At 38.1% G+C, this 27,077-nt stretch overlaps 1 protein-coding gene across 2 annotated transcripts in view; it reads left to right on the top strand.

The window, feature by feature from the left end:
- The window catches only part of NAP1L1 (nucleosome assembly protein 1 like 1), a 36,828-nt gene that overhangs the window by 5,285 nt on the left and 4,466 nt on the right, over positions 1–27,077 (top strand). Inside the window, exons 2-14 of one of the 2 annotated variants that reach the window (XM_027679751.1) lie at positions 14,872–14,906; positions 15,604–15,692; positions 16,291–16,393; positions 19,714–19,855; positions 20,319–20,399; positions 20,658–20,783; positions 21,275–21,346; positions 21,977–22,116; positions 23,811–23,956; positions 24,046–24,065; positions 25,269–25,391; positions 26,409–26,441; positions 26,852–26,902. In XM_027679751.1, coding sequence (XP_027535552.1) covers positions 14,890–14,906; positions 15,604–15,692; positions 16,291–16,393; positions 19,714–19,855; positions 20,319–20,399; positions 20,658–20,783; positions 21,275–21,346; positions 21,977–22,116; positions 23,811–23,956; positions 24,046–24,065; positions 25,269–25,391; positions 26,409–26,441; positions 26,852–26,902 — 1,143 coding nt within the window. In that variant the 5' untranslated portion in view covers positions 14,872–14,889. Of the gene's footprint in view, positions 1–14,871; positions 14,907–15,603; positions 15,693–16,290; positions 16,394–19,713; positions 19,856–20,318; positions 20,400–20,654; positions 20,784–21,274; positions 21,347–21,976; positions 22,117–23,810; positions 23,957–24,045; positions 24,066–25,268; positions 25,392–26,408; positions 26,442–26,851; positions 26,903–27,077 lie in introns of both variants that reach the window. The other variant, XM_027679750.1, reaches the window with a different exon arrangement.

Raw genomic sequence — 27,077 nt, 5'->3', positions numbered from 1 at the left:
ACTTAGTCCTGTGGGAGGGATATATACAGCAGTCCCCCTGCCCTCCACTTTTTCTCTATTTTGTGACAGGTTTTGCATATCATGTGCTCTGGTTTCTGAAGACGGAGGATTGTAGAATGATGGTCCTGTGCACAGGTGGTAGATTGGTGTCTTTCAGAGCCCCTGGTCCTTCTCTGACGTGCACAGGACTAGGAAGTAAATGTTGGCTGGAAGCACGCAGAAGCACCATGCTGCATCTATGCTGCCAGCCCAGTGTCGCAAGAAGTGCCCAAAGTGCCAGATCTGCAGCACTGTGTGTACAGCACAGTAACGCTCCTGTCACCCTTGTGTGTCATCTAGCCCCTGCCTCACAAACTATTTCTGGAAGGAGGTGGTGGGGTACTAGTTATGGTGACCTGCTTACTGAGCATCCTGGAAATGGGTGGTCTGGTTTTCTCTTGGCTTCTTGTGTAATTGACAGTGAGTATGGGCACACAAGTGAGAATGAAACCAAAGCACTGTGGGCATGGATGTCATGAAGCTTTAACAACAGAGTTTTCACAACCCTGAGTGAGACCTGTCTTCATTTTCTCCAATACATAGCTCCAGATCTTCAAGAAAACTTTGGCTTACCCTGTACATTTGGTAAAAAGGTGTTGATTCACTAAGCTCCTAAAAGTTGAAGCAATTGTAACACAGCTTATCCTGTTGTGGCAGAGATTATATTCCTTCAGGGAATAATATAGCTTGAGAATATTAGTTTCAATAGAGAAAAATCTCAGGGAGAATAAATCAAGAATCTTTTATTTTTAATTTTGGTTCAATCCTTTGGTGAAAGCCAGTTTATTCCAGTAGACCAGTGGGTATAATGGACATGTATGTGGTATCTTAACCTTTTGTTAATGTAGTTGTAACCCAGTTCACGTTAAGGTTCTTGTGAAACAGCTGTAAACATGGTGTATCTCAAACTAAGGATCTGGTTCTTGCTTCTTTGAAGAAACTTCAGGAATTAGGTTGCAGAAAATGGAGATGCAGGTGTTCTTTCAATGCCTGTTTGCTTTTCTGCATTGGTATATACATTCAGTGGAACTTCAGCTCTGTGTTTTTCCATGAATTGATACTGCTTTGATATTTGTGTGGTACTAGCAGGTACTTGCACAGAAGACAGCACTTTGCAGACAGAAACAAGACTTCTTAATGCTGGTTTTATTTTACTAGAGCTGAGGAATCTTCTGAGTTAGCGTCTGGTCTGGGCAACTGCAATCCAGCTTCTCATTAGGGAAGCAGTTAGTAAATAATACAGTAGAACTGCATAGTTAGTACAAGTGGTGTTTAATCCAAGGAAGGGTTTTGATGATAGTTTTAATGCTTAGGTCAGTTTTCATTCGTAAATTACTTAGGGCTCAAAAGTGATTATAATTAAAGCTAATTCAATCTAGCTGATTCTCACTCAGCTCAGGGTTAGTTCATTTCCTCATCACCTAACGTTGTTAATCTGGAGAGTAGGTCTGGTGTCATAATGTGTTTGTCTAGAAAACTAGACATGTCTGAAAGGCATCGAAGAAGTTGCTTGGGGATTCATTTGATGACCTTCTGAAAAATTAAGCTATTTAGAACCAATGTGCGAGGGTTTTGAGGACTTCTTACACTAAATGATTCTATGATTTTGTGATTCAACAAAGTTGATGCAAAGGGAAAAAATCTGAAATACTGATGTGGTATTTAGCCATAACTTTGACCTTAAGTTTTCAGGAATACTACACATGTCAAAGACTAAAACTTCAGTTGACTCAAAAAAAAAAAAAAGGAACAGTTTGATGATTTACCTTTGATACTCTATGTTTAGTTTAAAAATGTAAATAATTTAAAATATGAAGTAACTTATGTTCTTCCTAAAGATTATTCTTTTAAATGAACTTACATCATCTGCTTGAATGAAAACATCTTAACTACTTGTCACAGGTTAAACTGGAGATCTCCCTAGATGGAAAACTGTTCAGATTTTAGTGATTTTAGTACGGGAAAATACAAATGCATTTGGGAGCTGAATTTATTCTTTAAAAAAATAGCACTACCACCACCCAAATAACAATCAAACAATGAAGAAACGTCCACCCAAAACATGAGAGATATTAGAATTGTTGAAAATTCCGGTTAAGAGATTTGACTAAGTGGGTGCCTGAAATCTGGAGTGGACAAACACCTAGACTTCTAAGACGCAGGTTAGAATCATAAATGCTTGTTGTCTTTTCTGACCATCTGCACTAAGGTTAGTTCAGTCCACTACTTTATTTAGGTATTGTTTAATATGTGATGCTTAAAGGAAGGCAGTTCTTTCACATTGCTTGTGGGATGACTTGCCCATGAAGGGAGAGTTTCATTCTAGGTCTGACCCTAGTTAAAAACCTGACTTAAACATTAAAAGATCAAGTTGAGGAACACAAGGAGGGGACATGAAATAAAACAATTAACTGTTTACATGGAAAACAACTTTTAATCTGTTCTTTTTGAACTTCTTGTTAATGTAGGTATTTTTGTGTCATTTCTTGTTGTTCACCTCTCAAATACTATTAGTATAAGATGTAAACTGCTTATGTTCCTCAGGTATTCATGTTGCTAGGCCCTGAACTGAGCTATTTCCTCTCTTCTGCAAGCCGAACAGTGAATACAGTGTTTTTATTAATGATACATTACTGAAGTGTATAATGATCATATTTTGCATTGTGTGTTTTAGTCACCATGCATTCATTTCAGATCTTGCTACTTCTGCATGTCGAGTAAAAGTCTTTAGTGGGCTGCATGCAATTGTATGTCTTTGCACAGAATTTTTTTGACCTTTTGAATTCTAAGTTAGTTGGAATTGCGTCTTGATTTGTGTTACTTTAGGTTTTAATACTATTTATTTTGCCTTGCTTGGGTCACTGCTTTAAGCAGTTCTTAATTCTGTGACACCTCAGTTTTGGAAATCACTCGACTTTGAAACATTAAGTATGAACTGGTGTAGGTGCTTTATGCGTGTGCAAGGTAGCATCATCAGGAACATGCTTGCTCTGTTTGACCTGGTGAGATATTAATGACACAGCCTCTTGATTCTTTTATCACCATCTTCACAGAATCACAGAATATGATGAGTTGGAAGGGACCCACAAGGATCATCGAGTCCAACTCTAGACAGGATGGCCCTGCACAGGACCATCCCCAAGAGTCACACCATGTACCTGACAGTATCACGCAAATGCTTCTTGAACTCTGCCAGGCTTGGTGCTGTGACCACTTCCCGGGGGAGCCTGTTCCAGTGCCCAGCCACCCTCTGGGTGAAGAACCTTTTTCTAATATCCAACCCAAACCTCCCCTGTCACAACTTCAGGCCATTCCCTTGGGTCCTGTCACTGGTCACCACAGAGAAGAGATCAGTGTCTGCCTCTCCTCTTCCTCACGAGGAAATTGTAGACTGCAATGAGGTCTCCCCTCAGTCTCCTCCAGGCTGAACAGACCAAGTGACCTCAGCCGCTCCTCACACGGCTTCCCCTCAAGGCCCTTCACCATCTTTGTTGCCCTCCTTTAGACATTCTTCAATAGCTTACATTGCAGTGCCCAAAACTGCACACAATATTCAAGGTGAGGCCGCCCCAGTGCAGAGCAGAGCGGGACGATCCCTTCCCTTGACTAACTGGCGATGCTTTGCCTGATGCCCCCCGGGACATGGTTGGCCCTCCTGGCTGCCAGGGCACTGCTGACTCATATTCAACTTGCCATCAACCAGGACCCTCAGGTTCCTTTTTGTGGCACTGCTTTCCAGCATCTTATTCCCCAGTCTGTACAAACATCCAGGGTTGCCCCTTCCCAGGTGCAGAATCCGGCACTTTCCCTTGTTGAACTTCATACGGTTGGTGATTGCCCAGTCCTCTGATTTGTTGAGGTCTCTCTGCAGGGCCTCCCTGCCTTTGAGAGAATCAACAGCTCCTCCCAGTTTTGTGTCATCTGCAAACTTGCTTAGTGTCCCTTCCAGTCCTGCATCCAAGTCATTTATGAAGATGTTGAGGAGCACAGGGCCCAAGATGAGCCCTGTGGAACCCCACTAGTGGCAGGTTACCAGTCTGATGTTACCCCATTCACTATCAGCCTCTGTGCTCGACCCCTGAGCCAGTTGCTCACCTCCCACATGATGTGTTTATCCAGTTGTGTGCTGGACATTTTGTCCAGAAGAATCCTGTGAGAGACAGTATTGAAAGCTTTACTGAAATCCAAAAAGATGACATCAACTGGCTTCCCTTGATCATCTAGACGGGTTACCTTGTTATAAAAGGAAATCAGGTTGTATAAGCAGGACTTTCCTCTCATGAAGCCATGCTGGCTGTGACCAATGACTGCGTTGTCTTTCAGGTGTTTTTCAATACCTCCCAGAATAATCTTGTCCATAACTTTACCAGGCACTGAAGTGAGACTGACAGTCCTGTAGTTTTCAGGGTACTCCTTCTTGCCTTGGAAATCAGGACAAGGTTCACCAACTTCCTTTCAGCTGGGACCTCTCCAGATTCCCAAGAGGTATCCCATACTTCTGTATTGGGGCCAAAAGCGTGATTGAGTGAAATTCACAAGAAAGTTTCTATGAAGATAACTTTGTAAATAGTGCTCATTTCCACGGTTCAAATACTCTGTAGGTGTAGTACGTATTTACAATTGCTTTTTATACCACCTGTATTCATTTGAAAGTGAGTTGTTGAAACCATAACCATGTGCATACTTCTGTTGGGTCTTAACTGCCAATTGTAACATCTCACCCCTAAGAGCTTCCAAAATGTGTCAAGTTGTGGTTGTGTTCTTTTTTTAAGTGCATGCTAGCTTGTTAGTTGAAAACTGGATGTTTTAAAGGCGGTAGGTTCTTAGTGGCTTGGCTTCCATGTTAAAAATCCTGAACTGAAGCTATCAAAAAAGTTGCTGAATGTATTTTAGGAATTTCAGTAGCTTCTTGGGGAGTAAATGAATTTAAAATATTGCATTCATCAGATGTTCTAGTAAAAACACACACTTTTGAAACCTGTACACATTTTTTTCAGTGTTTTTTAACTTTCTTTTCCGATAAGGATGCTTAGATGTTTTTGAAGTCAAATTGGATAAAAGCTTTAATGCTGCAGTGTGTGAGTTTTGCAGATAGCAGTGTAACTGCCAGTATGGTTGTGTTTGATTATGTAGCGATCTTCGTAGACAACAGACACTCTCCTTTCCTGTGTTGGATGTTGTGGCATGTACAAGTTGATCTTTTAAACTGTTAAAGTACACTCTGCTACCTGAAGAACTTTGTTAAAACACAGTTTGTTACTTTGACACTTTTAAACAAACTGAGTATGGAGACATACTCTTAGGAAATTTTAAATATTTCTTTATACATAAAGATTTTGATTTCAACCCTTCAGAATGGCTGCGTTTTTCCCATTATCAGTGATGGAAAGTAAAACCTGTAATAAGCCGACTAGTTTGTTTAAAAAAAAAATCTTTGTTTATTTTTCCAGATTTGAATTTAAACTTCTTTGTTACTTTACTAATAATGAAAGATTGTTTTAAATAGAAATTGGTAGGTTATCTGCTACAGAATCTTGGCATCCAGAACAAAGGCAGCATTGTGTATTAATTACCCTATATTTAGAACCCGATGAGGGAGCTCAGGTCAGTAGCAGAGACAAACATGAAGATATAATTTAGGCCTTATTTTAAATTGTAATTTTGTAGTCCATCTCCTTCTCATTATGAGGACTCTTCAGCTGAAAGAGTAAACAAGCACTATCTAAAATTCAATAAAATTGCTATAAAGACAGGAGTTCCATATTTGTTGATTGAATCTTTATTTCCTAATTGAAAAATTAGTTAAGGGGAGAGCTTAACAAGGGTTTCCTTCCACATGACTGAAAACAAGTCCTGCAGTTACTAATAACAGAGTTATTCATATATATTATCATTCCATTTTGTTTTGAAGAATCTTTTACTTCTTCCCATGAAGTAACTTGTGTTCTCATGCAAGCATAGAGCGCTTTAAAGCTGAAATGTGGAAAATGTGTTTTCATACTGTAACAGGTATACGTATATTGTGCAGAGGCCTGCAAGCACTAATGAAAATGGTTGCATTGGCAAATGGCTGAAGTTGATGCCTTTACCTCAGGAGCCATTAGGAAGTGCAAAACAATACCACTTGAAGGGGAGAGAGCAGAGTTTTGATTAACTGTGTTACGTTACTTGATTCATCATTGTCATGTTTTAGTGTTTTTATTCTCTGCAGCCAGATTCTGCATTTTGCCATGTTACCATAAGGTAAGATGTAGCAGTACAGTTTCTGCAGTAAATTCAAACTTGCCCAACCCTTTTCATGAGTTGTTACAAAAGGTACTTGCCTGTGGCAGCCTCCATCTCTTGATGGAGGCTCATGCAACTGCAGGTCTAGCACTGTATAAGGAAATACTTAGAACTTCTTTTAACTTTACAGTCATACACATGTTGCTGATTGAAAGGAAAGGGTATGCATAGCTAAGGAAGAACTACAATAAGCTTTTCCAGCAGGGTTTGCCAATTGTATTTGTTTTATCTGACTGGAAGATCATTCAGAAGAGAAACTGGGTGTTCCCTTTAGGAAGGGAACACATCTCCCACGTGGTGCTATGAGTGCTTCCCATCTTGGATAATTAAGTGCATGCACGTAGCTAGAAGTTCTGAGTGTGTTCTGTGAAACTGCTCCTCATCTGAATTTCTTATCCTTTTCTGCTTGATGCAGAAGACCCTACCTAAGCTTCTGCTAAAGATTCCTATATATTGCCATGCCAGTTAGCATTTCTGCTGTTAACTGTGCATGTCTTTTGGACATAGTGGATCAGTTGGTACTTGTACAATAAATTGCATCAAAACAGAGGGATTTGACTTACTGCAAGGGTCCAGTGGCACCTTTCTCTTACTTCATTGAGGAACCTGGATTCCTTGCTTCCATTGACCATTAGCTGCTTAGTCTCTTACTCCTGAAACAGCTGGCAGCCCACGGCTTAGACAGGGGCACTCTGTGCTGGGTTAGGAACTGGCTGGAGGGCCGGGCCCGGAGAGTGGTGGTGAACGGTGCTGCATCCAGTTGGCAGCTGGTCACCAGTGGTGTCCCCCAGGGATCAGTGTTGGGCCCAGTTCTATTTAACATCTTTAATGATGATTTAGATGAGAGGACTGAATCCATCATCAGCAAATTTGCAGATGACACTAAGTTGGGAGGGAGTGTCGATCAGCTGGAAGGCAGGAGGGCTCTGCAGAGGGACCTGGACAGGCTGGATCTATGGGCTGATTCCAACGGGATGAGGTTCAACAAGGCCAGGTGCCGGGTCCTGCATTTTGGCCACAACAACCCCCTGCAGTGTTACAGGCTGGGGACAGAGTGGCTGGAGAGCAGCCAGGCAGAGAGGGACCTGGGAGTTTGGATTGACAGGAAGCTGAACATGAGCCAGCAGTGTGCCCAGGTGGCCAAGAAGGCCAATGGCATCCTGGCCTGTATCAGGAACAGTGTGGCCAGCAGGACCAGGGAATTGATTCTTCCCCTGAACTCAGTGCTGGTGAGGCCACACCTGGAGTACTGTGTCCAGTTCTGGGCCCTTCAGTTCAGGAAGGATATTGAGGTGCTGGAGCAGGTCCAGAGAAGAGCAACGAGGCTGGTGAAGGGACTCGAGCACAAGTCTTATGAGGAGAGGCTGAGGGAGCTGGGGTTGTTTAGCCTGGAGAAGAGGAGGCTCAAGGGAGACCTCATCACTCTCTACAACTACCTGAAAGGAGATTGTAGCCAGGTGGGGGTTGATCTCTTCTCCCAGGCAACTATCAGTAAGACAAGAGGACATGGTCTTAAGCTGTGCCAGGGGATGTTTAGGTTGGATATTAGGAAGAAATTCTATACAGAGAGGGTAATCAGGTATTGGAATGGGCTGCCGGGGAAGTGGTGGATTCTCAGTCCTTGGAGGTTTTTAAGATGAGATTGGATGTGGCCCTTAGTGCCATGGTCTAGTAACCACAGCGGTGTTGGATCAAGGGTTGGACTTGATGATCTTGGAGGTCCCTTCCAACCCAGGTGTTTCTATGATTCTATCCAAAACTTGATAACTTTTATATTAGTGCTGTCTTCTTTATTGTATCATACTCTTGTCTTCTGTGCTTGTATTCAGGCAGACAATTTTAATTATCTACTCTATATTTGAAAATTTAAATAAACTTTGTTTTTGATCTTACATTGACAGAAATCTTTTTGTTAACAGAATAACTTTGAGGCACTAATAAAAGGAAATTGTCTCTGGAGTTCAGTGGCTGATAATGTCTTTCATCAAATAGATGTGGTATCTTTATGTTCTAGACTTCCGCTACTCTGCTCACTTGATTGAGATTGATTTTTTTTTTTCACCTTCAGCTTTCCTAAGAAGGCATACTTTTTCCATAAGCTAAACATGTTACAAACAGATTATATCATTTATCTACCATGTTAATCATAGAAACACAGAGTTATTTAGGTTAAAAAAGGCTTCTCCTCTATGATCATCGAGTCCAACCATTAACCCAGCACTGCCATGTTCATTGCTAAACTGTATCCCCAGGTGCCACATGTGCACATTTTTTGAACATTTCCAGGGTTGGTGATTACACCACTTCCCTGGGCAGCCTGACAACCCTTTCAGTGAAGAAAGTTTTCCTGATATCCAATCTAAACCTTGCCTGGCATAACTTGAGGCCGTTTCCTCTCATCCTTTCTCTTATTAACCTGGGAGAAGAGACCATTCCCCACCTGACAACAACCCTCTTTCAGGTAGCTATAGAGAGTGGTGAGGTCGCCCCTCAGGGTATTAATAGGTACAATATCTCCTTGTTTCATGACCAGTTTTCATGCTAATGATAATGGATGTGTGAATTGAATCACACAAGTATAAAGGACACACTTGGTCTTCTGCTTTATTCCCTTTTGAAATGGCATTTTTAACCTGATACATTATTCAATTGCTGCTTTTTGAAGGGGAGCTAAATGTTCTCCTAGTTATTACTGAACTGTATGATCCTTTCTCATGTAACAATTTTCCCACCTGGTAATTAATACCATAGCTTCTACTAACAGTTGTGAAATGATTAATATTTTTGGGGGGTTGTATTTTTTTGTCTTGTTGTACCAAGACATTTGAAGTATGAAACTCTCTACCATGTACTGTGCACTTTTTAAACAGTTCTCCCATTTCTCTTAGAATCGTTTAGGTTGGAAAAGACCTTTAAGATCACTATCAGAGTATCTGATCTCTCTAAAGTTACAAACCTCTCTTAGAGGGTTTGAGCAAAGTACACCAAACAATTACTTTGAACGTCTGCAGTCAAAGACTATCTTCTGATGGATCTCTACACTGCTATTTTAATGTTTGTTTTCTTTATTCGGTGAAGATTATGTAAGAGGAATCTTGCAAGTTGTCCTTCTGGAATGCTAGGCAAGAACATCAGTTTGAAGTGACTTCTAATGAATATATTGCTCTCAAGTTTCCCAGTCTGTGTAGTGAGAATTGAACTTGGCTGGTATGATGTCATTTGTCTGGCACCTTTGGTTTCTGCACACATTGCAAATAGCTTACAGGACTTAATCCTGATGATTTTTAATACAACTAGCTGTCCTCCAGCTGGACCTCTCTTTTCTTCACTGACATCTGACTTAGTCCACCACTTAGTTTGTTATCGTACATTGCAGCTTCTTAATCCCATGTAGGGCTCACTTGTTTTAGGTATTTTCTGTTAATGTATTGCTTTCAGTTGCCCAAGGCTTGCCAGAGACAAGAAGAGCCTGGTCTGCTGTTATATGGACAAGCTGACTACTTGCCATGCTCTGAATTACTGACTACTGACGAAATCAGTTTGGGCAAAAGGGTAGGTTTATTTTAAAAACGTGAGTTAACATGGCTTGGATGTAGGTCGGGTCTGATAGCCTCTAAAAGCCCATTTGTGTTTCTTGAACAACTTGCAAAATTTCTTTTATGTGCTATTCCAAGGTAATTGTGTGAGCAATTCCTCTAGAGAGGGGGAAAAGGTATTTCCTGAAAGGGAGGGAGTGGGTACTCTTCTTGGTGTGGTATGACCAGAGATGCTGAACAGCTGAGATATGTTGGTGGCCTGCCAGCCTTAGGCCTTGTTGCAAAAAAGCTGTTGTTTTGCTGGAACAACTGTGTCTCAGGAATGTCTTGCTTCCTCAGCTGACTCACAATTCACCTTGCTGTGACCTGTCTTCTTGAGGCTGAGCGGATGTCCGGGTAATCTAATACTGGCATACTTACTTGGGACACTTAAAGCTGATCTTCAAAAAGAAAAGGCTTCTCACCAAAGTCTGTGTGTCCTAGATGTAACATGGCTGGTGCTGCTGTGTAAACTCAGACTAGTTTCTGCGTGAATGAAGGAGGGATTAGGCAGTGTTGAACACTTAGAGTTTATATTTCTACCTTCACTTGAGCAAAATCACTTAGTGAAAAAACAATAACCCCTGGAAATTTACTAATGGGTAACTTGAGGATGAATACATGGCAATATCATTATTAGATTCTGCATATATCTAACTACATTTCTTGAAAAACATGTCAGATTAAAAAGGGGAAGAGTCCTTTATAAACTGTTATACTGTTTTGGTAAGATGTAAATTTTAAGGGGGTTTTTCCAATTTTCAGTAATTCTGCAGAATGCACTCAAAACTGTGGCTAAGCTTGTGCCAGATTAAGTTTCCTAACCTTTCCATTCCGATAAAGAACACATTTTCTTGTGATGGCAGGCAAGCTTAAGCTGCCTATATGAAAGAGGTTTTAAACTTCAACCTTTAGAAAACTTGCATCGTAGCTTGCTTTTCTGTACTTTTGCTTGCTTTTTTGTAGTGAAAACTTCCTATGCATTCACTTTCAAGCCCTAACTGTTCCTTTTCCTCTGCATATTTTTACAGTGTACAAAACATTGTAAGTGAAGCCTCTGGGCACCTCTGACTGTAATGCAGTGCTACTGGCTGTAGCTCTTCAAGTAACAGAGAAGTAAAATATTTTACTAATAAGGAGGTTATTTGCGTGCTGGTTTTTGTACAGGGGTGTAGGCTACCCTTTATGTGCTCATAAGCTTCTTCTTGCAGTCAGGATGCCTAGATTCTGAGTAATGTCTCAGCCCAAAGCAATTGCCTAGACACTGCGCTTGAAGTAACATACCAGCTATAGCCGGACGTTCTGCATTGACAACTGGTGAATTGGTATCTCTCTGGGTCTGCTTCAGGGAGTGATGCCAGCGAGTGGTTCTTGATGCTCATGTGCCAAATTGCAGCTGCTGTTTACAATCTGGAATGCACCTGTGAAATACACCTATGAAATGAACTGGGAAGGACAGCTGTGTCTTACATCGAGTGATACCAGTACAATAGTGAAATATTTAATATTGGGGAGATACTGGAAAATAAATACTGGGGTGATGTATTTTAGTGTTATTGATTGTGGTACATATTGTATTCAAAATACTGGAGACAAGACTGAGACCTTGTACTGGGCATTGTGCAAAGATAGTGGAGGTTATTTACTCTCAAAGAATGCATTTTCTCACTGCTTTTCTTCTTCGACAGTTGGTTTTTTGGAGTGATTATTTTTGTTTTGTTGTTGTTGGTTTTATCTGTTCAGGTTTTTTTGTTGTTGTTTGTTGGTTGTTTTTTTTTTACCAGTAGAACTGTGTTTGCAGAGAAGCTTATGGTTGTTTAAGTAAATGTGATGCAACTATATACCTTCCATGCTAGTGGGCTGCACAGATTAGTCTAAATGTCTGCCAGTGTAGTTCTGTTGGCAGCTCTCATTCCAAAAACTGTTGTTTAGAGCTGGCAGATGTCAGTGTTATGGCAAACAGTACTATCTCCTCAGTTTGTGGAAGAACTCTTCTAACTGTGAATGTTCTGATACTGAGTTGTGTAAAAAGTGGAGGGAAGATTAAAGGATGGGTCATGAAAAAGACTGACGCAAGAATGGGAAAAAGTATGAGAGATAGGCGAACACTAGAGGGAGGCTCTGAAGTTGACAGCTGCTTGATACAGTCTATTTTAATTTCAAAAAAATCTTTGAAGAATGTTATTCAAAGTCTTTGAGTAAACTGGGTCATAATTTGAAAACATACAGTGCTTGCATGGATGGTTTAAAAGCCAGGAAGCAGAGGATGATAACTGCTTATTGGAATGAGGCAGATGCTGGAATTCCACAGGGTGCTGTAGTGAGATGAATGCCTTCAGCATAGTCAGAAGTGATCTTGGAAAGAGGGTGATCAGTGAAAGGATGGACAAAAGTTGCTGATGACAAGTAGTTGTTCAGAATGGTGAAAACAAGGGCCCTCTGAGGAATTTAGGAACAGAGAGACTGCTGGTAAAAATTCCTCTGCCATAGGGTTGTGCAGTATAGAAAAATCTGACTGAGCTGAATATTGCAACTCAGAAGCAGGATTTTAGCGCTTTGATACTTGACTGATATCGTCAGCTTACCTGCATGGTTTTGGGGAAAATGAGGACTAGTTTATGAAATAAAAATCAGTTATGACATTGTCAAATACCTGCATTTCTGAGCCAGTGTGTTTTTTTCTGAACGTGATTGAAAGCTAGAAGGATTTCTGGGGGAATTCTTAACCATGTCATTACTTTTTTCCAAAGCATCAGCTAATGACCGGTGGTTGGAGATGGGATGGATGCTTCTTAAAATTTTTAGGCGTCATTTGATCATAGCCAATCTTGTCCTCGTTTAGAAAAAAAAAATGTTTAAATGAACTGCGGAAGTAGGTTTCTTTCAGCAAACTTGTATCTGAGTGTTTCAGCTGCTGTTTCGTTTAGCCCACTGGTTTGGAGAGACCACAGGGTTTGTGCTGCAACTGGTCACACCCTTGTTGAAAGAACTGCCTTTAGTTGTATGGAAATTGAAGCTGTATTTGATGGGAAGAATGGAGAGTGGAAATGCTGATCTCAACAAGGAGCAATAGTTGGGGAACAGCATCACTGTCATATTTGCATAAAAATACATGAAAAGCAGGGGAACTGTGTATCTTATGCTCTTTTGTACAGCAGTACTATCAGTCTCCTTGAAAAGGTCCTGAATTAAGAATAAGTTAAGAGGAAGTATGTAAGGAAAAAGCTGTATAAAATGGATAAAGTCTTCTATAAATAAAAAATAATGCTAATTGTTATTGTTGCTCAAAAAAACCAGGGACCCATTAATGAGAGTTGTAATTGTAGTATGCTCTCAGTTTCTATAGGTCTTCAGTCCATGCTAGCTTTGAGACCAATACACAAAGGAGACTCTGGAGTTGTTATATAGACAGCTTGCATCCATGTGCAAACCTGAAATCACAAGACAGGCAAATGAGATCTGAATAAAATGAGTCAGGAATACTACTGTAACTCCTCTGTTTCTTATTGAATTATTAGATATCCTTTGGCTTACAGCAGTGCTGCTATTCTATTTGATAGCAAGTACTGTATTATTTTTTTCTGAAATAGATGGACAGGTAGTTGGTTCTCTAGTTTTTCTGCGTATTAGGGAATTGAATCTTTTTTTATTACATGCAGTCTTATTAATACTTTAATGGCACTGTAAAGTTGTGGTTCTGAATGAGGACATGGAACACTTGCTTTCCATGTAATTGTTGGGATGTAGTTATGACACCAAAAAAAAAAATGTTTTGATTCTGTCTACATAGAATGTAGGTGTTTAATTCTGAAGTCTAGATTCTAGCATGTTTTTTCACATTGACTGTTAATATCCTGATCTTACTGGGATTGTGGTTTTGTGTTACACTTTGGACAGATCAAATGCAATTTTCACTTTTTCTGGAACATATCCCTCCAACACTGCTAAAATTGTCATTGGAATGCATTATAAGGAGTTGAAATTCCTGAACGAAACTTGAATTTATTTATCTTACAGGACAACAGCTATAATGAGGACTCTAAAGCAATGATTTCCATGCTCTGTGGACATGTAATTATTTCTGGTAGTTGGAGCCTCCTGAACTATTGGACCTAAGATGGCAGTAACAGGACAAGTGTTTTCTTGTGCATAGTATTATCTTCGACTTCAAACCACCTGAAACATCTTTTAGGATACTAGATTCCTAAGTACTGTTTTGCTGGCAGAAAATATTACGCATAATACATATGAGAACATAGATGCTTCATGGTATGCAAGATTTGCAATACTCTTGACGTCAAAAGTTTCTGTGTTCGCAATGTGTTTATGATGATACTGAGATATTTAAGAAATTTCTGATCATTCAGGACATAAAAATAAAGTCATCTTAAATAGCTTGGCACCTGGCATAATTTTTGGGGGGGGGGGTGTAAAATGTTGGAATTTTGTGTGTATTCTGAAGAACTACTCGAATTGGTTTTGTAAAGTTGGGATTAAAAGTAAAGCTACAAAAAGGCATCTTTAGTTTTAAACTGATTTAGCTGTAAGTATACTCTGTCTGCAATTACATGCTGGAAATCAGTAAACAGTTACCAGAAGGGTTCTAACACCCTTTTTACTTCAGTTTTTCTCAGGTTATATTTCAGTTTTATACTTATGACTAGTTGTCAGTCAATGATACAAGTACAGTGTTATGATATAAAACTCAACATGGCATTTTTATGGTACTTTAATTTATGTGAGTATATCTATTGGTTTTAAACCAGAACAAAGTTTTTCAGTGCTTCTATATGTTTTAGTCTGAGAGCTCAAAAAGTGCATGGCAGATGTGCCACTCTTCAGAATATAATATGTATTTATTTCATAAAGCTGACATGGTTTGTGTTTCTTTAAGTATTAGAGCACTTTACTGTAGAGTTTGTAACTCCAATCTAGTGCTGCTGTTCTTACGCGTTCTTTCTTTTTCCTCTAGTGTTTGAAATCTAGCAGAATGGCAGACATAGACAAGTAAGTAAAATCTGTAGGTTACTGAGGCTTTGACTGTGTCCTGTGCTGTACTTCATATGGCTGGGATCTCCAGACACTTGATGGGCAGGGTCTAGATACTGACCTTTGCACTGTGGCAAGATGTGAGGTTTATAGGATTTGGGAGAAAAATGAGTTACTCACGACAACTGGGTTTGGGATCTTAATTGGAAGTAAATCTAAAAGTGGCACAAGTCAACTTACTATGTTAGTTGAAATTTTGGAGGGGAAAAACAGATAGTATTGTCCATTACTACTGTTTCACTGTATGTAGGTTTTTTTCTATACTTTGAATTGATCACATTTTGTGCAATTGAAGTACAGTTTAGGTGAACCTACCCACAGTTGTCAAGGCCTGCATATCTTAATAAAGAGATCTGTAGAGCAGGAGGCTTTGACTGGTTGATAAGCACAGGAGATTAGGGAATTCTTCTGTAAAAAGGAGACTTTGTAATTCTGGAAAGTTACTAGTTCTTTAAACTGTTCCAAGATTGTCAGATGTGAAACTTCTATGAAGGTAAATTTGGCTTTGTTTGGCTATTAAAACTGCTAGTTTGTCATAGATAAAAGATGCAACAGTTGGCTTCTACTCACATAATCTCTAGTTTGATCTCTTTAGACTCATTACAGTATTTTACAAAGTTAACTTCTTGATCCTGTTATTGAATATTTTTTATAGCAAAGAACAGTCTGAACTTGATCAGCAGGATATGGAAGATGTTGAAGAAGTAGAAGAAGAAGAAACTGGTGAAGATGCCAACAGCAAAGGTAATGTTGAAACCAAGGATTTCTAAACAGCTGCATATGTGCTTTCTAGTTAATGTATTAAAAGAAATTTACTGCTAAAAACAACAATAAATGGTAAAACAATTTTGAGTGTACAACTGTGTTTAAATTCTGAAGCAATGACTTTTTTTTTCCCCAGTTATGTGATTTTTATTATTTGTCTGCAGTTACTCATTTTAGTCATACTTAATACCAGTTCAGGCAGTGCTGGCCACCTCTATAATTGGAAAAGACAGGATTGTTGTGGATATGTGACTGAATTCTTTCAAAACTCACAATAGTTAAAAACTTCACCTGTGAAGCTTTGAGTATAAAAAATTCATGTGTATATATATGTGTGTGTATCTCTTATTTTTTGATTAGTTGCTTAGTAATTTGCTGCTGAGTTGTTTGACTGTGAACAGAACAAAAATCATGCTTAGTGTTTACCACTCTTAAAATCAATAAATCCTTCTTCTTTCCCCCCCAACAAAAAACATGAGCATGTATCAGAATACTTGTTTTGCCAGTGCTTAACAGTCTTATTCATACTTTGTATTTAATGTAATGTAACTTAATGTAATTTTCTTTTTTAATTTAGCTCGGCAGTTGACTGTGCAGATGATGCAAAATCCTCAGATTCTTGCAGCTCTTCAGGAAAGACTTGATGGTCTGGTAGGAACATCTGCGGGATATGTAGAAAGGTACGGCATTTGGTCAGTATGAGCAGATTGGTATAAATTTTGCTTTCTGAACACTGTTAGGAAGAAATTCTTTGCAGAAAGGGTAATCAGGCATTGGAATGGGCTGCCCAGGGAAGTGGTGGATTCTCCATCCCTGGAGGTTTTTAAGATGAGACTGGATGTGGCACTTAGTGCCATGGTCTAGTAACCAGGGCGGTAGTGGATCAAGGGTTGGACTTGATGATCTCGGAGGTCCCTTCCAACCCAGCTGATTCTATGACTATGATTCTGTTGTCTGTGGCATTAGTAGTCAGAAACCACTGTGCTGCTCAGATAGCAGAAAAACTAATATAGTCTGTAGTGCATCTCAGAATTGAAGAGTTTTTATTTCAGGTTTTATGAAGAAAAGAATGCTAATACTCACAGTGACTGACCTTGTCCCCTGCACTTACAGTATGGCACACTTCTTAAGATACTTTCCTGCTACTTGAAATCTCTTTTGTAGCTTTGCCTTAAACATAAAACATCAGTTATTTAAACTACAGATAAATACTTGGAGGCTTAGTGTCTATAATATAGTCATTTTATGCTTAGAGTGTAACCAGTAGCTGATAAAACTAGGAACATTATTAGCAGTATTTCATGTGGCTTTCTCATGTGGCAAAACTTGCAATAAACTCTTGCTAAAATTTTTTTTGCATGATCCACATTAACAGATAGAATTTTCTGACTCTCGGGTAATTTCTGATTGTGTATGAATATTTCACCACATCCCCAGGAAGTGTAAAGTGTATGGCTCTCTTGCTGTGGTAGAGTCCTACATTGCTATTGGTTTGAACTGGGGCAGCTACTGGGTAACAGGCAGTGGTGCTGCTGCTGCTGTTCCTGCTGCTACCACTTTCCTGTTGCAGATTAAAGCATAGAACAAAAGCCCAAACAAAAATAAACCAAAACAAAGATATCGTAGGCTACAGGCTTTTCACACCCAATATTTTTCTTCTGTTTTTCAACAGATATTAATTAACCTCTACTAATCTTTCAGGTCCTTGATCTAAGAAGTGAACAAAAGTGGTAACATTGTTTTGCATTCTTCTAGTCAGCTTCTCTTTCCGATACCATACTGTTTCTTCACCAAGTCCAAGTATAGCAGTGCATTTGCTACCACAAAAGCATTGCAACTTCACCATTTTATCAAATGCTTACCTAACTTGCAATATGAAATTATCTGGAAGACACATGTAACTTGAGTCTTGCACTTTCTCAACATATGCATGCTGACTCAACCATGCTTTTCTGGTGCCTCTTTCTTACGTGTCTCTCCAAATATTATTTAGAGCTTATTTATCTACAGAGTCTAGACACTGAGGTGGCATAGAAGTAAGCAGGAATGTGGGATCCTAAAAGCCTGTTAAGTGGGCTGTTAAGGAACTAGATACATAAACTGGTGGGAAGCTAAACAGGTTCCAGGAAAACAGCTGTCTGCTCATGCTAATTGCTTGGCAGCTGTCCAATAACTTACCCCTTTACCTGTGCCTGGCCACAATACTTTCAATGAAACTTACTTTCATAGGGTTGAATTTCCCTCAACTGTTCACAGGAAGTTGTATGCTTGTGTGATCATAACTTTTGCTAGTGGCTTGTATTCAGAGCAACAGGTTCTAGTTGCCGTTGTTGTATTTGTGCAGTCCAGCTTAGATTTCTTGGTCTGCTTCTCCATTTTGGATTTATTTTGTAAGAGCTGTCTCTTTCATGAAACTACCTTTATTTTTTAAAAAGTACCAAGTTTATAAAAGTATGAATATATAAATTGTGAAATTTGAACTTGTTGACATGGAATGTAATGAAATGCAGCTTGACACAAGCAAAAGATTCTAGATTCTCTAATAAAAGGGTTAAAATCTTTATTCTTGACAAACTAGATTTGGACATGCTGCATGTATGGCACTACGTCTTAAAAATTTCATACTGCTTTATATGCAATTGCTAGGACCAGTACTCTTAGTATATATGCTTGTGGCATTAAGTGGGTGATTGTTGTATGACTTAGATGTGTGGTCATGGTAATATTCTTCCTTAATACTTTTTTCTTGATCTAACTCAAGTTGTTCCTTAAATTGCTGTTAGTTCTGATATTGTACTTGATAAAATTACAGCAAATTATTAACTTGACTAACTTCTGGAAAAATACCAGAATAACAAGAATGCTATCAGCCCTGTATGAGCTTACACGCCTAAACTTATGTGGCTTTGGTAGTTTGTGTAACAGATGTATTTTTGCCAAAATTAGAAGGTTAAGGGTAACCTTGATTTAATGGTGGAATGCATGTTATCTTAGTAACCAGAAATAGTATATTCATATTGATCATAAAGATGTCAGGGAGAAGGATTCTGCATTTAAAGTGAACAGAGATGTTGGAACGTGTGCTTGTCCTGCCTAATACAGATAAGATAGCTTTAATAATTAATATGAACCCTCAGTGTTTAATATATTTTTGGGTAATTCCTCTAACCTGAAGCTGGTCCTAAGAATTCAAAGCAGTTGCTTACTACTTTGTTGTAAATAACATGGCACAACTGCTTAAATAAAATAAATATGGGAAGCTAACATAACAATCTTCTATAGTCATATGTTTGGTCCGCCAGTGGAGGCTGTCAGCAATCTACCCTGTAAGTCTCAGCAGTAGCCTCGGTGTAGCTAACTTTGTATCCTAACAGTAACTTTGTGTCAGCGTAGTTTACTAAAGTGAAACTGATACTGGAATTGTAGCTGACCACTATTTCTAAAAAGGAATGCTTTCCTTTTACACATTTGTAATATGGTGGCTCATTTAGCAAAGCAGTTCTGGCTCACTTTGGGAGTATTTTAGAAGACAGTTCTCTCAGTCGCTTTGCTTAGTGAAACAAACGTGAGTTTTGAAGATCAAATTCCTTAGCAAAGAATTACTCAACTATCTTGAACTTTCTTTCATAAAACCAGAGTTAATGATATAACCTTTCTTAATAATGCTCAACCCTATGAGTTTACTGTGCTGCTCATTGATAATGTAGAACTTGTTTTTAGGATGAAGATTTATTGCACAAGTTTGTCATATGATTGACCTAGGTGTGGAATACTCTGGTTCTAACTGAGATTAAGCCTCAGTTTAAGAGCTTGTGCTAATGGTTTCAATCTGTGGTGCAGTAGGTCATAGTTTTGATTTGTACAGCTTTCTAAAGCTTAAAATAGAATGCAAAACGTGTTGTGATACAAGCTGGTTAACTTGCAAGGGGACAGGTTAAGGAAGGATCAATATGTGCTTAGAAGGCAGAGTTAATAACAATTCTGTCACTGAATCTTTCAGCTTGCCTAAAGTTGTTAAAAGACGTGTGAATGCTCTCAAGAACCTTCAAGTTCAGTGTGCACAGATAGAAGCAAAGTTCTATGAGGAAGTTCATGAGCTGGAAAGAAAATATGCTGCTCTCTATCAGCCCTTATTTGACAAGGTATTTTAATGCTACTCTGATTTGTACTTTAAGGCTTCAGCTAAAATACAAGGGAATATAATAAACTGAATGCTTATGCAGTTCAGAATTACTTTGGTCTCATATGTGCCCGTTTAATTCAATTGATACAATTTTGGCATCCATGTGAACGTCAGTTAAGATTAAGGGAGTGAAAGGTTCAGTCTGTTCCATGGTTACCAAAATCACTTCAGTATACCAGGCTTCATTTTAATTGAGCAGATGTCAGATGATATTGTAACCTTTCTGGGACTTCAGTGTTTATTTTAGTGTGTTGAAAACCTCCAAACTGCTGGGTCTGTCTTCTAGAGCCAAAAGAAAATGTTTTGATAAATAGTTAATGTAGTACTAATTGTGTAATTTAGGATTAAGAATTTACTGGTGTGGGTATTGCTGATTGTAAATGGCTAGGAAATTCAAAAATATTCTTGGTTTAATCTTCCAGCGAAGTGAAATCATCAATGCAATTTATGAACCTACAGAAGAAGAATGTGAATGGAAAGCAGATATTGAAGAAGAAATTTCAGTGAGTATCTTAAATGGTTCTCATCAATATCTCAAGCTTTAGCATGAAACAAGATTCAGTACAGTAACTGAAGTTTTAAAAAAAAAAAGATTGGGTTCCTAATGATTAATTGCTTATAATAACTATATTAATTCTTAATGGTTGCTTAAAGCATGCACGTGAAGCTTAAGCTGTACTGGTATTGACATGAAACTGTTAATGAACCTTATGGGCACTCTTAAAATTAAGAAAACCTAACATTTTTATTTCGTTAAGGAGGAAATGAAAGAGAAAGCTAAGCTTGAAGAAGAAAAAAAAGATGAAGAAAAAGAAGACCCCAAAGGAATTCCTGAGTTTTGGCTGACAGTATTCAAGAATGTGGACTTGCTCAGTGATATGGTACAGGTAAGTCCAGGCTTATTTAAGTAGTAGTATTAGTACTTCATCGAAGTGTCTTTAAGAAAAGAACAGGAACACTCCATTGCTTGATATGTCTGTTGGAGAGTGAAAATGGAACCATTACTTGGCTCTCATCTCTGGTACTTAATTCAACTGAGAGTGTAAAACACTGAAATATTTCCTTACTGTTTTATTTTTTGGAACCTATTTTACCATACTAATACGTTTTCTGTGCTTATAGGAGTGTGTGTGATGTGTATTAGACACTGCTAAAAACTGTACTTGATGTTTGCATGGATTTTGGTTGTGTGCTGCATTGGAGAGACTGTACAGCCATTGTTGCTATCTGCTGGTCACGTTAATGACAGTATTTCAGTACTGGAACAAGGTTTTTATTCTAAGGAAAACTCATTCTAAACATTTTTGTCTCTGCAGGGTCTTAAATCTGTGTATAATGTAATGTTATGAAAATTAAATACACTGTGTTTTCTTTTCAGGAACATGATGAACCTATCCTGAAATACTTAAAAGATATAAAAGTGAAATTTTCAGAAGCTGGGCAGCCTATGGTTAGTTTAACTTATTAAGATTACATTTATTTATTACACTTATTTGTATATTAGCAACATGGTCTGTGATAGCCAATTGTCTTGTGGAAATCATGAGAAAATATACAGCTGTTTCTTCTGAGAAACAGTACAAGGACTTGTACTACTCTTGCTTTACCCTGCAAATGACTTTATACTAAATTTAACCTTCAACTTCTGATGAGATTGGCCTTAATATCTGATGACTTTCACCTTTGCATTTTGATACCTTTAGGTACTTTCTGTGTAATTGTTACAATTTGATATATTTTCCTGACAGAAATCAAGCAGCTTTCTAAGTTCTGATATTTTTAAATTCAGAAGTTCTCTCTTATACATTAGCATCAGGAAAGCTGTACACTAGGAGATCTTCTGTCATTACTGCAAACAGTGTATTAACTAACAAGAACAAGATCAACATGGTAAATTAAAATATTTGAAGATTTTTTGTATAACTTGGGTAGCAATTTCTACAATAAGTTATGGATGTATTGGAGGAGAAGGGTGTATTCTGTTGCATGTGGTTTTTCTTGGGTTTGGATTTTAGGTATTCAGAGATTAAGGGTATGTGTTGTAAATTACTAAAGTTCTTGCTCTGCAATTCTTTTTAAGAGTTTCACATTAGAATTTCATTTTGAACCAAACGACTACTTCACAAATGAAGTGTTGACAAAGACATATAGAATGAGGTCAGAACCAGATGATTCTGATCCCTTCTCCTTTGATGGACCGGAAATCATGGGTTGTACAGGGTAAGTGCTAACAGATAGCTTTAAGGCAATAACACTTTCTTCCTTCGTATTAACCAACTGTAGACTTTTACAGCATCCTGGGAAGGTGCTGGAAAAGATACTTCTAATAACTTGTGAACAACTGGGTTTGACTTGAATTTTTTCGTTGTTATAACTTCAATACAATATAGAAAATATTTATATTACATGATTTATAAGCATAAATGTTATATATGCACATACATAAAAATGTAATCAGTATTTATTTAGAAATTCTGTTCTGCAAATCGCTAAAGATGAATTGGAAGGTGGATACTGTTATCTTTTAGTAGACCTTTATAGCTTTATCCAAAATTTGTTTGATAACTTCTTTTAATCTTTCTGTATTTCTGACATGCAGCATTTTGGGAAGTCTATTCCAGTCTTACTATTTACATTGCAGTTTTCCATTTTGTTTTATAAGTGTCAGATGTTTGCCTCAGAGTGTCTATCTGAGAAATGGAGAACAGTCATCTATTAACTCCAGGCTACTCATCTAAAAAGCTGTCACACACCTTTTCAGGGAAATCTTTTGTTCTAAATTAGCTAATTTTTTTTTTGTGAACAGAGGGACGAGAGAAACCTGAGTTGTACATAATTATCCTTATGGGTACATGTGGGCCTGTTCAGTTATTTCATGTTCGTATCTCTAATGTTCTGTCTGCTCTTCTGAGTGATAGCAACTAAGTTACAAATTATCACTGCAAAGTCATGGTTGGTTTTACCCTTTTAATAATCTGCAGTTGCTGATACTGACTTATTTACCACTTCATTTCCCAGTCACTTAATATAACGTATTTTGCAAATCTCCTGTAAGATTTAGTTTTAGCTGCTTGGGTAGCTTTGATCAAACTGTTTTGTCTTTCCCAGTTTGGACTGTTTTTGAAAAGCATGAATCCTGGCAGAGTGCGATGTGAGATCACACTCTGCTTCTGTGAAAATGGTTAATTCCTAGTCCTTGTTTTGTCTTTTAACTAAGAAAGCCTCTTCTTGTTCCGAAGCAACTCGTTTCATTCCTTTGAGTCTTTAAAGGAATCTAATCAGAAACTTCTGCAAATGCAGATGATTTCACAGATATGACATTTTTATTTACATGTCACCAAAATATTTTGACTGTTAGAGAAGTCTGTGGGTATGATTCGGCTCTGTAAGCAGGATAGAGTTAAAAAAACTCCAAAACATCAGAACCCAAATAAACACAAGAAGACAAAACCCTCACAAACAAATAACTCAAAATCAGCGAAAAACTATACACCTGCTTGATGCATTATTTTAAGGATTTATTGACTGTAATGATGGATGTGGTGAACTTTGGCATATTACTAACATGGCCAAATATGACATTATAATGGATGAGTGGCTCAAAAAACAGTGTGATACTGTTCTCTGATAGGAAAATAGGCAGTACTTGGTATCTAATAAAAATTAGTATTTCAGAGATTGAGTGGAGAGGAAAAGTTTCTGGATGGAAACAATCCTAAAATGAGCCTGTTACTCTTGTTCTTCACATATAAAGGAATGAAAAGATAGGACTGAATAAACACTACCTTAGTATTTTCTTTGCACTGTCTCGCAGTTGTGATAGTCTCAGTAGGTACTTGTAACAAGGTGAATGTGATTAAGCTGCAGCTCATTTTTGGTTTTTGTTTGGTTTTTTCCCTCTTTTTTCTTTTTAGTTGTCAAATAGACTGGAAAAAAGGAAAGAATGTTACTTTGAAAACCATTAAGAAGAAGCAGAAACATAAGGGCCGTGGAACAGTTAGAACTGTGACAAAAACTGTTTCCAATGACTCTTTCTTCAACTTCTTTAGTCCTCCTGAAGGTAAGCTGAATGCTAGTTTATCTGCATTAACTTATAATGTAGAATGTACTTCACTCACTTGTTTGTTCTCGTTTTTTTTTTTTATACAGTTCCCGAAAGTGGAGATCTGGTGAGTTGGCTTATTTAAAATATGGTGGTGGCATGTTTATGAAAATTGTATGGGAAGTTGTTAAATGGCTTCAGCTTTAACTGCCTCTATATTTAACTGAGAATACCTGTGAGGACTAGTATGTATTTGAGTTTTCTTTATTAGAAGGAGTGTTTCTTTGAGTTAGGTGGTAGATTTTAGTTTAGTCAACTTTACCAGTTCATCCTTCCTGAAAGCTACCTTATGAGTTGTTAACAATTGTACAGATGTAGTGATCTTCATTATTAGTCTCTGATCTAATGGGTGGTTGTAAGTCTTTCCCTTCAGGCATTGTTTGGATGATTTTATCTAATGGTTGAATGTATCTGGTTGTATTTTATTCTGTTGAAAGTTTCCCAAGCTATTAACTCTTGGAGAAAGCAATAAAACAATAATAGAAACCTGTAAGAACCCCCTTTTCTGTGTGCTCACTCTGGCAATAAAGCCGTGTTTTTGTTAGGAGAAAAACAACTGAAAATACTTAACAGTTGGGAAGAAATATGTTATGCAGCTTGAGTGAGAAATGACATTGAGGTTCCAGAGGCATACAGTTAGAACTCCAGTTGGCATGGACACCAAAAACTATGTTCACAATGTTAAAAAGAAAAAAACAACCCAAAAAAGAAGCATTTTGAATTGAAGGTAATTCTCAGATGGAAGACAGCAGAACACTTGGTGTGAAAACAAAAGGATTGAGAGACAGGGACTGGATCAGAGAGTATTTTAGGTGTTCAGGTGCTTCACACTGGCTTGTCTAATGAGAATCATGGAGGAGATGCACTGTAGGAATCAGAATAGGCTGTAAAATCTTTGAGATGGGCTCACCTGGCTACTTTGAGGGTACTGTGCATATGAACTGAGGTCTATGGGACTAAGATTGAACAATCTTTCTACTTGGAACAAAAGGAAGTTGGAGGTGGGGGAAGAATAGAAGTTAAACTCCAGCATTTTGTATAATTAAGCTTACTGAAGCAGCAGCCTCCCACTGCATAATGTAGGTGGGCTGTTTAAAGTGTCAAACTTGGCTCCTCAGTTTCAATTCTCTAAAGCAGGTCCTGAAACAAAAAAATCAATACATGAGATTTGTATAAATCTGACCCCATCAAAATCCGTGCAACTTATGTTTATCTGTCAAAAGTAGTTACTATCACCGTATGGTTTAGGAAATAGTGTTGTTTTTTGCAGGATGATGATTCTGAGGCAATCCTCGCTGCAGACTTTGAAATAGGTCATTTCTTGCGTGAACGTATAGTCCCCCGATCAGTATTGTACTTCACGGGAGAAGCTATTGAAGATGATGATGATGACGTAAGTATAGTGTTCATTCCAAACACTAAAAACTTTGAAATATTGCTGCTTAAAGACTTTGGTTATTTTTGACATTGGTGTCTTTAGAAGGGGATGCATCAATGTCGATTTCAGCAGAGCTTCCTAGAGTGTTGAGTAAAGAGAAGCATGAAAGTAATTCATCTTTGAAGTAGTGACTTCAGAGTTTTGTGGCAAAAGTAATGGTAGAAGCTGAACCTCTAGAGGATGTCTTAGTAGAATTTTGTGTAAAGGCATTTCTAGAGAGGTGTACCCAATACTTTGATAGAATTATAATGAACTGCCAGAGAGAACAAATCAGTCTGTTTATCTAGTTGCTCAGCTCTTCTTTGTGCTTGCAGTGATATTGGGGTGCCGAGTTTCATGAGATTCAGGCCTCATCCTTTAAAGAGTGCAATCTTACTAAAAACTGCTAGATAAGCACATTCAAAGCATGCCAAAATACTCAAAGCAAGTTCTGCAAAAGCCTAAATTAAGTGCATTAAAAGAGCTAAGCTTGAAATCATCAAACCACAAAGGCCCCTAGAATTTTATACAGGTAAAATATTTTCTATCCCCTGCCTCCACTTAAGCAAGGACAGTTTGACACTTAAGATAGCTTAGATATGTCTGTCTTACATGTAATTTTTACAATCTAAACTGTTAGCCTGTGGTCCAAAGCCTTGGGTGGGGATGCAGAGGAGGGAGGAGCTGACTATGGATTGCCGTGGGCTGCACGGCCCCCTGCCGGCCACAAGTGGTACCGCAGTCTAATGGTTCCTCCAGTGCTGCAGAAAGGGGTGCTCTGGCTGTCTCCTCTGCCGGAGCTTGCTTGGCTTGAGAGGTTAAACATTGCTCATGCTGATGCGTACAGCATTTTTAAATTTGACAGATACAGGAACTTCTCTCAAGAGCACCATACAGTGTGGTCTCTGCCATCTGCTTGAGTTATCTGGCTATGGTTGAGCTATAAATGGCTGCATTTATGATGCTTTCAAAACCACTTATTTTCTCTCCTAGTATGATGAAGAAGGTGAAGAGGCAGATGATGAGGTAAGATGACAGATGCCTTTGGTTCAAATGTTTTCCCTGTTGTAGTTTGTTATCTGAATAAGAGTTCCTTTAGTTTTTGAAAGCTCTGGACACTAAGTTTAAGAATTACTTAGGAAGTAAGATACAACATATTATTTTGTGGATCTAGGATGAATAATTTTTTAAAAACAACAGAATAACAAGAAAATGGAAACCAAACTAAGACAATCCTTAAGGTATCATACAAGTTTAAGTTGCAACTGATGTCAAAAGATGACATGCTTTGTGGACATTTAGGTAATACAATATGTATAGCATGAAGTTGTAATTAATGTATTTCTGAATATAATTTAATTTTAATTTTCATGAAAATGGCTCAGGACGCTGAATGTGGATAAGCTAGAGAAATATAAACAAGTGTTTTCTTTTAGGAGGGGGAAGAAGAAGCAGATGAAGAAAATGATCCTGATTATGACCCAAAAGTAAGGAATTAAAATGAATGTTTGAAGTTTGTGTACATATATGGATATTTGAAGTTTTATATACATTAAATTTTGATTTCAGTTTAAGTATTTAATCAATAGTTCCTATAGTGAGTATGTTTTGGCTGAGGCCGTTTCAGTCCTGGTTCTGACAAACTAATGTTGACAGAGAAAC

Source organism: Neopelma chrysocephalum, unplaced genomic scaffold, assembly GCF_003984885.1.
Source record: "Neopelma chrysocephalum unplaced genomic scaffold, ASM398488v2 Primary Assembly neopelma1_59, whole genome shotgun sequence".
Lineage (NCBI taxonomy): Eukaryota > Metazoa > Chordata > Aves > Passeriformes > Pipridae > Neopelma > Neopelma chrysocephalum.
The sequence above is the reverse complement of the archived record's forward strand: the minus strand, read 5'-3'. Positions and strand labels throughout refer to the sequence as shown.